The sequence below is a fragment of the Labrus mixtus genome, chromosome 16 (assembly GCF_963584025.1).
Source record: "Labrus mixtus chromosome 16, fLabMix1.1, whole genome shotgun sequence".
Classification (NCBI taxonomy): Eukaryota; Metazoa; Chordata; class Actinopteri; order Labriformes; family Labridae; genus Labrus; species Labrus mixtus.
Window position 1 is genome coordinate 10,835,465 of NC_083627.1, and position 14,307 is coordinate 10,849,771.

At 40.3% G+C, this 14,307-nt stretch overlaps 2 protein-coding genes across 2 annotated transcripts; both read right to left on the minus strand.

The window, feature by feature from the left end:
- Positions 1–290: 290 nt before the first annotated feature.
- tpbga (trophoblast glycoprotein a) lies at positions 291–2,556 on the minus strand. The gene is made up of 2 exons (XM_061058839.1): positions 1,810–2,556; positions 291–1,507 (listed from the first exon to the last, which is right to left on the minus strand). Exons 1-2 carry the CDS (start codon positions 2,061–2,063, stop codon positions 658–660), a joined length of 1,104 nt encoding a protein of 367 aa, XP_060914822.1. The 5' UTR covers positions 2,064–2,556; the 3' UTR covers positions 291–657.
- Positions 2,557–5,942: 3,386 nt separating this feature from the next.
- tmem222b (transmembrane protein 222b) lies at positions 5,943–13,377 on the minus strand. The gene is made up of 6 exons (XM_061058840.1): positions 13,227–13,377; positions 10,939–11,023; positions 10,228–10,259; positions 10,044–10,140; positions 9,817–9,947; positions 5,943–8,768 (listed from the first exon to the last, which is right to left on the minus strand). Exons 1-6 carry the CDS (start codon positions 13,343–13,345, stop codon positions 8,681–8,683), a joined length of 552 nt encoding a protein of 183 aa, XP_060914823.1. The 5' UTR covers positions 13,346–13,377; the 3' UTR covers positions 5,943–8,680.
- Between the last annotated feature and the right edge of the window lie 930 nt (positions 13,378–14,307).

Below are 14,307 nucleotides of genomic sequence, written 5' to 3' on the forward strand. Positions count from 1 at the left end.
AGGGGGCTAAGAGAGTTCCGCTGGTCTGTCCCCCCTCTCAAAATCCAAGAGCCAAAGGAGGAGGACAAGGAGAGTGGTGACTTTAGGAGAGCTTCGGAAAAGCTTTGGGGGCTTTAATTCCTCTCTGGCACCCTGGGGGCTGAAGGACTAGGGAAGGGGGGGGGGAGAACCAAAGGGCTTGAAATGGTTTAAAGATGAATGAGCGATTTTGCTTTAAATTCCCAGAGGTTTTTTTTTTTTTTTGTGTTAGGGGTTTTATTGCAGCGTTTTGTTGCTTTTTTTAAAAAAAATTTTAAACAAGCTTTTTATAAAGATCTGACAAAGATAATGAATAATGTTCAGGTCACACCATTAATAAGGAAATAATACCTAATTGACTTTAGGCACTTAATGCTTTTAAATGGACTATATAGAAAAAAATGTCAACCAATAAACTTGCTTGACTCAACAGAACACCTAAATTAAGACTGAATTAAAAGAGCATTGAAGTTGTGTTATGTAGAAAGACGGGCAGTGCATGCTTTAATCGACAAGGCAGAAAGATTATTAACTCCACTGTGTGTATTTACAGACAAACCTGTACAATTTTTACAATCCGGTCCTGATAAATGCCATAAAAAACAGTCTTTAGAAAACACACCGGGCGTAACTGTCCTCTCACATGTCAGCGTTGGTGGAGACCTGTGATAGCCTTGGACCAGAGTCGATCTCGAAGCGATAGTGGTATCCCTCCCACACCTCCCTGCAGGCGTCACGCATGTCATATATCCTCTTCTTGATGCCCTTGCGGTTGAGATAAAGTACAAAGAGGAAGATGAGGCCCACAAAGCCGAGGACTATACCCAGGAAGACGTAAGAGGTCTGCAGAGCGAGGTCAGCGCCCACATTCCTCTGGTGGCATCCCAAGGTCAGTGTTCCCACAGCGAGCATGGATGTGTTCCTCATGCTGGCTGGGAAGGCGCACACAAGGTCCTCCGCGTCACTGATGCGTTCCTGCGATCTGTTGAGCCACAAAGCAAAAGGTTCGATTCCACACTTGCACATGAACGGGTTCTCCCCGAGGAGGAGAGTTGCTGGGTAAATGGAGTCCAGCTCTCGCAGCCCTTCTTCAGGCACCGTCTTCAGGGCGTTGAGTGTCAGGTCGAGCTCCTGCAGACGCTCCAAACCGGAGAAAGTGGAGTTGTGGATCGCAACCAGGGAGTTGTTGGAGAGCTGGAGGCGCTGCAGGCTGCTCAGGTGCGAGAAGATCCGCGAAGGTAAGAAGATGAGGCTGTTGTGGGACAGGTCCAGTGACCTCAGGTTCCCCAGGGAGCTCCAGCGGAGGGAGGTGGCCAAGTCCATCACAGACGAGTGGTTGTAGAGGGCTCGACTGAGGTTGAGCTCCCGCAGAGACTGGTTCTGCACGGTAAAGGCCTCAGGGTGGATGACTGCCAGCTGGTTGTTGCTTAAATCCAGAGAGCGGAGGCTGCGCAGTCCAGTGAAGGTGTGGGACTCCACCTCGGAAATTCTGTATTGGAGAAAATTCATGAGATGAAAATTCACGCTTTCAAAATACACACAAGAACAAGAAAGGTGAAAAAAAGAACCAACGCTGCCAACATTTAAACAGGATATTGGCTAGAAAGCCTGCAGAGCCACTTTTACTGTGGTATATCATGAAATCTGATTTGTAGCTGTATTTTAGGATAAAATGATTTAACTCCAGAACTTTCATTTCATCCTAAAGGAATAAAAAGTATTGGGAGAATTGGATTTATGCTTTACATTACAATTAGAATAAAACCGGCAGGGGTTCAGCAAGAGTCTTACCTGTTATTGCTCAGAGAGAGGTTGGTCACATTATCCAGCCCTTTAAAAGACTCCGGGCCGATACGACTGATCTGATTCCCCGTTATGAACAGATTCCTGGTGTATCCGGGGATCCCGCTCGGTATACTCCGCAGGTCTCTGGAGACGCACTTCACGGTGTGAGCCGCCTCCGAGCACTCGCAGCGCGGGGGACACGACGCGTAAACGCAACCGAGCAGCGCGCACAAAACAACGTGCTTCGCCAAATCCAGCATGTCGGGAAGAAAATGTGTGCGGTCCGGGAGAAGAAACCCAAAGGCAAAAAAAAACTGATGAACGGATCAGCTCCTCCAGCACATCGTGATCGTCTGTCGTCCCGGCTGGGAATGCGCCTCAACTTTGCATCTCTGCAGAAAGTGTGGCCGGGAGGCAGGGTCTGATTTCCATGAGAACAAAACCGGGGGTCGCGCTGATCAGAGGGGGTGTTTGATCCTTTAGCCGAGGCAAAGCGGGGCGTCGCTTCTTCTGCAACAATGAAGTTTAAAAAGGACCATCGACTGGTGCGATGATCTGCGGGGAGGGGCTTCTCTCTGTCCGGATACACGAGATCTTCCTCGCAGCCTCGAGGAGACACTGCTGGCACGAGTGATGGATGAGGAGGAGAAAGTGCCACAGCTCTCTTTCTCTTCATTATATCGAGGCTACTATTACGCGCCCACTATAATCTTATGACGTCGATCAATACCGAAGTCCCTCATACCTGAGCCCAATTAGCCTGCTGGCTCAGAAATATTGATCTTTATTGGTGAATATCAGACCACAGAGTGAGCAAATAACGATGTATAAAAGAATAATCTTCAATGTTTTTCTCTCTGTGTAACAATTGGGGAGGCTGAGATTGATTGACAATTTTTTTTACTCTGAATTTCTCACCATTGGTGCATCTTACAATAGCCATTCCTATACAGGAGAAGTCCAGAATAAAAAAAAACATTATCTTTAAACATCTTTTTAAAATGATGAAACACCCAAATGTGACCGTCCTCACCTGAGCTGTTGATGAAAGGGTTCATGTACGCAGCTGGATGATTTTAGTGAACCACCAGAAGTGACTATGATGGAAGCTATAACCTTCATCTTTTTGAGAAGTGTTTGATTACGAAATGCCAAATTGCAAATAGACACTTTTTCCTCATCTGTATTTATTTTGGTATCACAAAACAAGCTTAAAATATCCCTTGAGCCATAAATGTCATATCAACATGCTAAAATGAGCAGATTTGATTTGCTTCATTCTCTGTGACAAAAGAACGTCTCATCTATAAAGGAGTTTTTGGTTGATAGATAAGGTTTCTGAGCGTTGCTTTGATTTGCACCGACTCTACTAAAACATCACAATTTACTGCTTTGAGAATCAATCTGGTGTCCCCTGTCATTCTCACCTACCCAGGTGGTATGTTGAAAGTGGGGGAGGGGTGTTTGGGGGCCAGACCGCAAAGCCTTTGATCCCGTTTCTCTTGAATACAAAATACTTTGTAGGATAATGGCCACTGAGTGGGACTTTGGCCACTTGATAGTATCAAAGCCATGACTGCTTCCTTTTCTTAATGTTGATTCTGACAGCTTAAAATGATTATTACAGAAATCACTTCTGAGGGTATTTATAGAAATGTAAGGCTGATCAGGAAGACACTGAGCCTTTCATGTCTGAGAGAGCCTTTAATTCCAGACATCATCCTTCCTGATGACAGCATTGAAGAAACACAGTTTTCATGACTCAACGAGGGAAATCCATCAAATATAAACTTGAGTAATAGATCTTAATTGATGTTATAGCTATAAATCATAAACACATTCAGAGTTCAAGATCAGGAGTCTTTAAAAGTCCCCTGAGGGCTTTATGAGCTGCAGCATAAAAGATGTTTTAGGATTAGAGAAACAAAAGGGGGTTTTGAAAGTGCAAACTGGAATAAGCATATATGGATGGTGGCACTAATAATGGCATCCCAACTGTCTTTTGTCAACTGACCACAGGTCTCCACATTCCTGGACCTGGCTCTTGGATACAGCCAGGCACCGCAGCAGGCAACATCTAAAGCCATTCAAATGATCTCCACTCAACACTGCAGTCCTGCACATGCACTCCGCTAAAATGATCTGCACCTCACCTATTAAAAGTAGATATATCAAAAACACTCATAATGTAGAGGCATTATTAGGCATCCTATCAACTGTTGTGAAGGGCAAATCAGGTAATATAGTTAAAAATGTACTGAATAAGCTGTTCCAAGAAAAAGTGTCTCCCATATTCCCTCATTTGTTGCAAACAACTTTCACTCTTCTGTTTCTAAAGCTGTTCTCCACAGACGCATTAAGTGTTTGACAGAGATGTGAAGTTTCACTACAATCGAGGCATACTACTTTCCCCCAGTTTTATCTTTTCAAACAAATGATCAATTAAAACTGCATTTCCACAAAAAGTACTGAGAACTATTAGTTCCAGGAACTTATTTTCAAAGAACTTAAAGGTTTCCTCAGCCAATGGTTGCCTCTGCTCCAATGCCAGTAAAGACCAGTGAAGTTTGATCAATACATCTGCTGTTTTGTTTTGACACAAGTATACCATAGAATGAAAATACATTGATACCAAGATGCGGCGCCGCGGATGGTGGCCATGGTACTGCGCTCTCTTTGTACATTGAGAGCACAGTTACTGAAGACAAATTCTGTGTGTGTATAAGCATACATGGTCAATGAAGCTGATTCTATTCTATTCTAAATATTAACGGACGTAGCCTTATAGCGACGTCAGCCATCTGTTACTGCAGAGGGCTCCGGAGGCTCATCGGCAGCAGCCACCATGCTGGAAATGCTGTCTCAGCCTAACTTTCAGTCAACCTAATGACAGGCTGAGAGCTGGAGCTGAGGCGGGTTTTAAGACTCTTGACAAACCATTAACTTCGCGCCCACCTGTCAATCATGTCAGCTATCTAACTAGACAACACGTATCGTTCATAAAATCAAAACTGAACCATTTAAAAAAACGTTGTACGTACAGTGTGTGCACATGATGACAACAACTAATCAGACCTATATTGTTTTTGTACCAGTCTGTAAATATGTTAATTTATGCTGTAAATACTTAGTTTTTTTGTCTGTGGTGTGTATTTGACCTCAGGAGTTCCTGGAGCCAGCCTCAAGCAGACACTTAAAGAACTGCAGGATTTTCCACTTCTGCATTGGCTTCATACACAGGTAACTCCCACAGCATTTCTTTTTATTATTGTGAATCAATCAAGAAATCAATCAATTTTTATTTGTATAGCATCAACTCATAACAAATGTTATCTCGGGACACTTTACAAAAAGCAGGTAAAAGACCTTACTTATTGCTATGTTACAAAAGAGCAGGTAAAAAGACCTTACTCATTGTTATGTTACAAAAAGCAGGTAAAAGACCTTACTCATTGTTATGTTACAAAAAGCAGGTAAAAGACCTTACTCATTGTTATGTTACAAAAAGCAGGTAAAAGACCGTACTTATTGCTACATTACAAAGATGCTGAATAGTCCCAGCTGCATAACCCAGTAGTTTTAACTTGTTTAAATGTTACCTGAAACTCAGCAGAAAGACCTTTGTTCTTAATCTGTTCATGCTAACTTTATTTAAATACCCACTGTTGCATAATGTTGAGATTAATTCACTTCTTCCATAGAGGGTTGTACTGTATTAGAGTTCGGTAGCAAAGGCATTATATTCCTTTTGACCCATATAGTAGTATATTTTTAAAGTTTCATAACTCTATCCAGCCCGTATATGCTTTTGTAAAATATAGTGCTTGTAGTGGGTAAAAATATATTTCAGAGTTTTCATTTATACAGTTTTTTCCAATAGTACCGGGTTACATGGGGCAAGTTTATTGATCAATTGATAGACACATTTTTAAACTTTGGTGGAATAAAGCTGCAAGTTAAAAAAAGTGATTATTCTTCTCTAAATTAAAAACATTCCCAAACCATGCTTCTATGTGAACAGTTTCCACTGTTTAAACAGAGACCAGATTCCTTTTCTCCACTGGTGTGCAGCTCTACTCTACAGAATCTGTAGCTGCACACGGCACAGTATAGGCTATTGCATAAATCAACTTGAGCAGTCCTGTTGTAGTCTAGTTTATTATTTATTCTCCCAGGGTTTACCAGAAATCACATACAATTTGAAAGATATTAAGATAAAGATGTGCAGTGATAAAGAAATTAGTCAGTAGGCAGTTGGCTGCAGTGAAATGCAGCTGATAATTAATAAAGAAGCCACAGTATGAGTCCAAATTCTCTCTCCAACACCATTATTCTTGCATGCACGCAGTACATACATGCTGGCATGCCATCACGTGCTCTCTCGCTGTGTGCATGACTATCACACACACACACAATCACACACTTATTCAGGCACAATTCTGCTTCACTGCAGGGCAGAAATAATACAGAGTATAAAGAACAAATATTATACAGTAAATAATTCAAAGGATAAATCTGAAGAGTGAGCATCAAGTTTGCAAAGTATATAAAGAGCACCTGGTGTACATAGTAATGTGTGTTCAAATATTTACAGGCAACATGGGTGAGATACACACAAGAGGCCACAGAGTATCTGCTTTCAACAGAAAGCCAAAGTCTAGAAAACTGGCACTGTTCGAACCCTTCAAACAGAAAATAAAACATTTTTTATTCATAAGCTGACACTTAAGATATCTACTTTGGATCATTGGCCAGTATACATCACAACTTTGTGAACCAGTGCTGACTTTCAGATCTGCTCAGCAGAGGTGGAAAACAGCAGGAATGACGCTGCTCCGGCTCTCGGCTGAGCGGAGGATATTCAGCAGGAGTCAATGAGTGTGAAAAACCTGAGGATCCTGGCTACCTGCTGCTTCTGGCAGCGACACGGACAAAGAGGGGCTCAACACTTTTTTTCTGTTTGATTGCAAACAATAAGGGGATTTGAATCTACTCACTACAGCCATGGCAACGGATTTTGAGTGCCAACCGTTATATGGAGTTTAGTTTTCTTTTTAAATGCATACATGACTGAAAGTAGAAGACATGAGAGATGTATGATCGAGGTCTTTTTAGGCACTGACTCTTTATTCTTTCCATAAAATCAAAATGTAATTATCAGAACTTCTCTTCACTAAAACAAAAAGATTAGACCAGGTTTCATAACTCTGAAAATCTCAAGCCACCAGCTGTCCACTTGTTACAAAAATAACTCTGATTTTAAGGGGCACAGTTTGAGTACGTCTCCTGAACTCCAACATTTGGCACAATATAAACAACCGAAGGAGCTGTATCTTTCTTAAATGGTAAATGGACTTGAGATTGTACAGCGCTTTTCTAGTCTTCTGACTACTCAAAGCGCTTTTACACCGCAGGTCACACCTACACATTCACACACTGATGTCAGAGGCTGCTATGTAGTGACACCATCAGAAGTAACTAATCCCATTCATACGCATTCAGGGAGCAATTCAGGGTTAAGTGTCTTGCTGCAGGAGCTGGGGATCGAGACGACGACCTTCAAAAGCCTTTAAAACCTGTAGAAGACTGAATTTCTGCAAAAGGTCACCTCCTCTCCAAAACAAACAGAGTGGGTAATTAAACATGAATAAATCCCAAATAAGAGTGTGGTATTAAAAATCAATGTTTCTCTGAATGCTATACAGTTGACCAATGTGGCTGCAAGTAGAGCTGCTTAAACCCAGTATAGCTGACTCAAATCAGTCATCCAATTAACTATTCTAGTTACAAACAAGGTGACATGATAAGACAATAAAAAAATTGTCTGTTGGAAATGTTAAAAGTACTTTCAAATCTTAGAATAAAAATGCATCTTACAGTTTAAACATGAGACTCATGAAGACTGGATTCCACTGACAAGCAGAATCAGGTACAGCCCTACTTTTCTGTTAGGTATCTACCAACAGTCACATTCATTGAGGTTGCTACAATCATTGCACTGACGATCTGCAGGTAAACATATGAAAATGCTTATCGTAAACCTGTTGAAGTAGTACCATGAGTTGAAACATGTAATGCATGTAAAATACACAGGTGAAAAAATATCTCTTTTTAGAAGATGATGATGTTTTGATATCCTACAGAGTTAGACTGAATACAAGTTATAATATGCAAAGAAATACAAACTGCTCTGGAATATTTAGGTTTAGGTTGCAGGGCTGTAGAACAGCTACATTATAGCTCAAGCATGAAATGCATTAATTCCCTAGAAAGGCATCCAATTGAATTATCATGTTTGTGCTCCACAGTATAAAAATGGCATTCTGGAAGCACAGAAAGATGGGAGTATTCTCCCAATCCATCACAAAGGTCATCAAAGTTTAAGCAAGGCATGAATGTGTTTCCCATTTGAGTATTCAACAATGACCAGCGTGTACTCCTTCCTCAACTATTAATACAGCTACACAACCTGTACACTTTGCAGGTGGGGATTGCTTAAACCTGCTGTTATCCTTTCAAAAGCCGCGTTCCATTGAGAGTGTTTGCTTGGTTCAGGTAGTCTTGAAGATGGTGATATGTTTGGTTACTTCTCCCAAAATGAACGGCTAAATGTAAATGAACTTCCATCGGCAGGGCATCCCAGCTTCACCAGCAGATATTTCAGTGACAGGCTGTCTGCTTCTCCACAAACCAAGCATGTGTTGGTGTACGTGTTGGGACATTCCTGTTCGACGATCTCCTCCTGGAGGGCGGCTACTTCTTATCTCCTCGATTACACTTGCAAGTCACAATGGGATTCTCCCCACCGTTGTCTAAAAGGTCAACTCCTCGTCCAACCTGCAGGGGGCTCCACTGTCTCCTTAATCTGCCTCCCAGGTCACCGCAGATTGAGGGCCAGGGCTACCGTCATGATGATGCCGTTCAGCATCAGGAAAGGCAGCCAGGTCTTCAGAAAGCCTGCACAGCTGGAGAGGAGAGGAAAAACAGAAAAATGAAGGTGACGCCAAATGCAAGGAGGTGAAGGCATACTGTACACTAAAGTGCTGATGGTACAATCTTAGCATAGCAACAATATTTTTTATCTTTTTTTTTTTTTTTAAAGAAATCCTCCAGCAGGATTTGTCCTGCTTGAATGCAAACTAAATCAGTGCATTTCCACCGAAGTGGAAAATGGAGGGAAGTGACAGCATTGACTTCTTCTGTGTTGCTTTATTTACTCTTTTCTTTCCAACTGTTACCAAAAAGCCTCTGGGATGGAAGTTCACCCTTGTTACACCAGTATTTTTAGACCTCTTGAAGGAATGTCCTTTATACACTTTGATACATCTCAAGAATCAGGGTAATCTCTCTTCAATACCAGTTAAATTGGGCTTAGCCCATGGGATCCCAGTGAGAAACCTCTTTGAAAAACTTCAGCCCTACTTCTTTTTTAAGAGAGCAGCAGTAGATTAAAGGTAAGGCTCTACTCAGAGCTGGGTGGATTTTACTGTCTAAAGGTCTAAACACAGAGACATGGTCCTTGTGATGCTCTTTACTGCAGCCATAATATCTTCCTGCTTGTTTCAGGGGTTTCAGCAGGTGGACCACCTGTTCAGTTGGAGTAAGATCAGGTGACTCACATGAATAGTCAAGGACATGTCCTGCTGCACTGTCTAAATATTAGGAGATTGATACACTGAGATCAACAGTATACAGCATGAAGATGACACATGATACACACAACCCTGAACAAGTCTCCTGCTATCTTTGCTTTACTTTAACAGAAATAAAGATAAGATAAGATAATACTTTACTGATCCCCAGAGGGGAAATTCGGGCGTTGCAGCAGCACAGACAAGAAAGCTCAAAATACACATTAAACAGAATAGATAAGATAAATAAAAATAAAAACAGGGGGTATATACAAGTACAAAATGAATGATGAAGTTAACTATGCAGGGAATTGAGACAGTAAGTGTTTGAAAGATCTATGCGTCACCTTGGCAAAAGCGTGAACGTGTAAGCCCATCTTACCTGACATGTTTCCCATGGATCAGTACAAGGAGGCAGAGTTTGACCATGTTCCAAGAGGTGCTGTTTTCATATCGCATCAGATTCAGAGCCATGGCGACATGTGAGTGACAGTTGTCGCAGCAGAGGTTGTGCTTTGGAAAAAAAGGAGTCCAAATTATGACTGATGTTTTCACTTTAACAAAGTAATTTAAAGAATATCTATAAGCCTTTCTTTTTTTTTTTTTTACCATTCTGTGCTTATACTCCTCTGATGCATCGTGCACTGCTGTGTCCCAGGCATTGGAGCCGCTAGCATAGACTTTACCAACGTCCAACATCCAGTACCTAGAGGGAGAAAAACACTTCTCTGTAGCAATATATTGACTAAAAACAGTGTAATCACAACACCCCAAATATTTTATTAACACTTACTTTGTTGGTCTTCCAAAAGCCATGTTGTCTTCCTGCAAAAATATATATATTTAAAACAACATCATTAGATCCAAAGCTGCTTTGCTAAGTATTGGTGATTAGGGTGTAAACCAAAATCAGCACTTTGACAAACTGAAAAACAAACTGTTAGTCGTGATTCAAATCTTCACTGACACACTTTTGGGAACCGGAAGATGTAGTTTGGATAGTATCAAGAGAATTTAGGAAATGTGTCTTACATCCTGTTTGTCCGTATTCACCATCAGCTTGTTTGTGTGCCACAGCCAATTAGGTCTAAGTCAAAACGCTGCAGCTGCACATTGCAGCAACATCATGTTCATGTTGTTTATTTTTCACACAATGTGAAGACGCTCCAAAAAATAATGCAGAAAAATTGTACAATTTGAATCAGATGCCCTTTTATAAATGCATGTATCTTAATCAGCAGCTATTGTCAGTCTGCTTGATGTTGAGGTGGTCTGCTCTAATTATGATAACCATTGTTTGTTGTATCACAAAGCTCAGAGTATCCAGCAAAAAAACACCACTACTGTGTGTTCCCTATTCTAGTTCTTTCAAAGCTCATACGCTTACTTGACATAAATTGTCCTACCGAAGAGAAAATGTTCCGTACCAAATTTGACCTACAATCTTCAATATTATCTTAAAATGGGCTTATGCAAACATTACATGCACACAGTCATTACTCACTGAGACAAAGTAAGGTCCAGCAAAGTCCCGGATGACACCAGTGGATGTGCAGATTCCCATGTGACCAATAAATGGTAACAGCCATCTGAACAAAAATTAAAAATAACATGCAAAGTTATCATCACAGCATAAAAGTATTTTTTTTTATTCGTGCCTAGAAAAAAAAAAAGGCACAAAACCAAATATTAGTAGACATGACCTCTTTTTGACAATGTCCACTCAGGACAGATAAGACCGGTGTGAGAAGCTACAGTGTGACAGTGCAGGCCCGCACTGCACAAGACCAATTTAAGTTCACTTGTACACCATCCTTTTCTGTGAGTCTTATGGGAGTGATTGGAGGGAACTTGTCAGTCCTACCAGCTCCCACAAGGTGTTTATCTTACAAAAAGAAAACAACAACAACAGTAGTATAAAAGGGTGTGATCTTTAAAAGTGAATATTCTTCAAGAAAAGGTTAACTTGAAAAACACACCCAACTTCTTTGAATTCACATGAACAATATTGTAACAAAAACATGAAATTATTTTTTTATTGGCTGGATTCCAAAATATGGAGCTGCAGCTTTTAATTGCTGTCTTGATGTTGGCAATGTCTTACATCAATCATGCCCTCATGTCGTATCCCCGGCTTGCCAGGTATATTCCAGCATGCTTTGAATAGCGAATCAGCAACTTGCTATCACAATGACAACTGGATCAATGACAATGACAATGACAAGGATCATTGTTGATCTCAACAATGATCCTTGTACTCTGCCTGCGCACTGAAAGCAATTGTCATCTCTGAACCGGAAAGTTGGGAGCTTGATCCCCAGCTCCTACATGTTGAAATGCCCTTGGACAAGATACTGAACCCCATATTGCTCCACTGTGAATGTGTAGTTAATACTGATGGCATGCAATTAGCAGCCTCTACCATCAGTGTGTGAATGGTAGGTGTGACCTGGGGTGTAAAAAGCCCTTTGAGGTACACAAGTAGCCTAGTGGTTAGTGCACCTGCCACTTGTACGGAGGCTATAATCCTCAGAGCAGGTGCCAAGGTTTGAATCTGACCTGTGGCTTCTTTCTCGCTTGTCATTCCCCACTCTCTCTCTACACAATTCTTCCACTGTCCTGCCTCTAAAATAAAGCCATAAAAAGCCCCAAAAAAGGAATAGACAAGCTCAAGTCCAATTTAAAATCATTAAACATATTTACACATGTAGCATGACAGTGTTATGAAAAAGGAATTTTCCCAAAACAACTCTTCATCTATTTTGGAAACTCAGATGACTGACTTTAAAGCACTCCCCTTGTCTTTAAACATTTAAATGTGACTCTATGATTAGATGATCACTCGGATGATGCACCAAAGAAATAGAGGAAACGCTCTCAGCTGTTGTTGAAATACAATCAACTCATTGTCAGTGGAAGACAAAAACAAGAAGCAGAATTAACATTTGCAAAAGAAAATGTGACAAACTCCTTGTCCCACTAGGCCGCCTAGCATGGGTGGTTCTAGACAGGGGCCAACAGGGGCCAGTGCCCCTGTAACACTGAGCTTGGTCCCCCCTGTGGCCACCCCCCTAATAACACATTTGACTCACAGTATTTGACTCAACAACCAGACTCACAATCTAGTATTAAATACAGTTACTGAAACAAATATAAATCATGGTATTTAATTATGTGTGCTATTATTTTGGATAAGATATATATTCTTGAAAGCGATCATCATTGTTTATTTTTCCCCTCTGACAAAACAACTCGCCCCAGTTTGGCCCCCTCAGTAAAAGTGGTCTAGAAGCGACACTACAGCCTAGAAAATACACAAAAAAGCACACTCACACTTCTACAGAGGCATTGTTCAAGTAATAACACTCAATTAATATCTGAATTATTTGACAGAAAGTGATTCAACAGGGCAACACATTAAAACAATTAGACAAAGCAGATTAAAATAAAATGGGGTCATTTAGTACCAATGCTTATTACCAAAGTTATGAAATGTGTAAAATGGGGTTAAACTAGTCTTAGTGGTTGCGTAATTAAAACTTTCAGCTTAGAAAATCGTTTTAATTCTTTTTTTTTTTTAAATACATTTTGTTGACATGGTTAAATTTTGCTTCATAATTTCTATATTATATATTCACGGAAATAAATGTCTGTAATAAAAAATGACAGGTTTTAAAAAAAAGAGAAATCAGCAACAGGATGTTATTGTACGTGTGTAAGCTAACTGTTAAGCTAAGCTACTGAAGCTGTCACATTAGAGACCATGCGCACAGCAGACGGTAAATAACTCACGATAACACGGGGATAGGTGTCCAAACAATACAGTACGGATACCGACAGGTCGCTGTGTTAATTTTCTCAGACGCTATGTGGTAATTCTTCATGGTGTCTTTATCAACAACATCCGCCATCACCAACAGCTGTGGAAAATGAACTTCATTTGTCCCAGTTACAGATTTCAAGCCAGCCGAAATTCAAACCGGAAACGCATAGACTTTAGCTTCAAAATAAAGTTAACATGTTATTGTTTCTACAAAAAATATGGCTAAAACACATGTTTAAACCGTCATAAGCACATCTAATTACATCTTTGGTGTTTTCTTTACATATGGAAAAAGTCCTACCTGAAAATAGTGGCCAATGTATTAAATTGTTGGCAGCACAATATATAGTGATAAAGTTAATGTTTTATTTTGAAAGGCAACATCAAATGTCTTTTTCTATTTACGCTGGCTTGATGGGTGCTGGCTTGGCAGCGGTGGTAGCTTCCGGGATCAATGCGAGCCAGAAAGGGAAATAGATCTGTCTTAAAGTTTAGTTAAACGAGCCTGTAATTTAGTTTAATTGTGAAACCTCACAGCCAAAATAAACTTTAACTTTAAACAACTTAACTGGCATTTATTTCACTTACTATTCTCCAAAGTAAGCTATCAAGTTGGATCATAATAAGTCCTTTCAAATAAATGAATGTCTGCTTGGTTTGTTTGTGTATCAATCAGCCTCCAGAGGTCTCTCATTTACCAGAACACTCTGGGTTATCAAGACTTAAAGACATGTTTTATTTTCACACTATTATTTAGCCTAAGTCTATTAGAAATGTTAAGGTGTCATGTCTGTGTACCACAGGAAGATAATCAAGGTGGTAAATGTTTGGGTTCATTCGTATAAATTAAGGGAATCTGGGCTTATTCTATACCTGATTATACTTTTTTTCAAGGAAAAACACAAAATATATTGGTCGAAGTGTTTTATTTAATCAAATTGGTGTTGAACTTCATCATTACTAAAATACTTTTTTCCTTTTGATAACACAGAATAAGATTGTTAATCAACATGTTTCAATAACTTATCTTTCCCACAAATTAGTCTAATT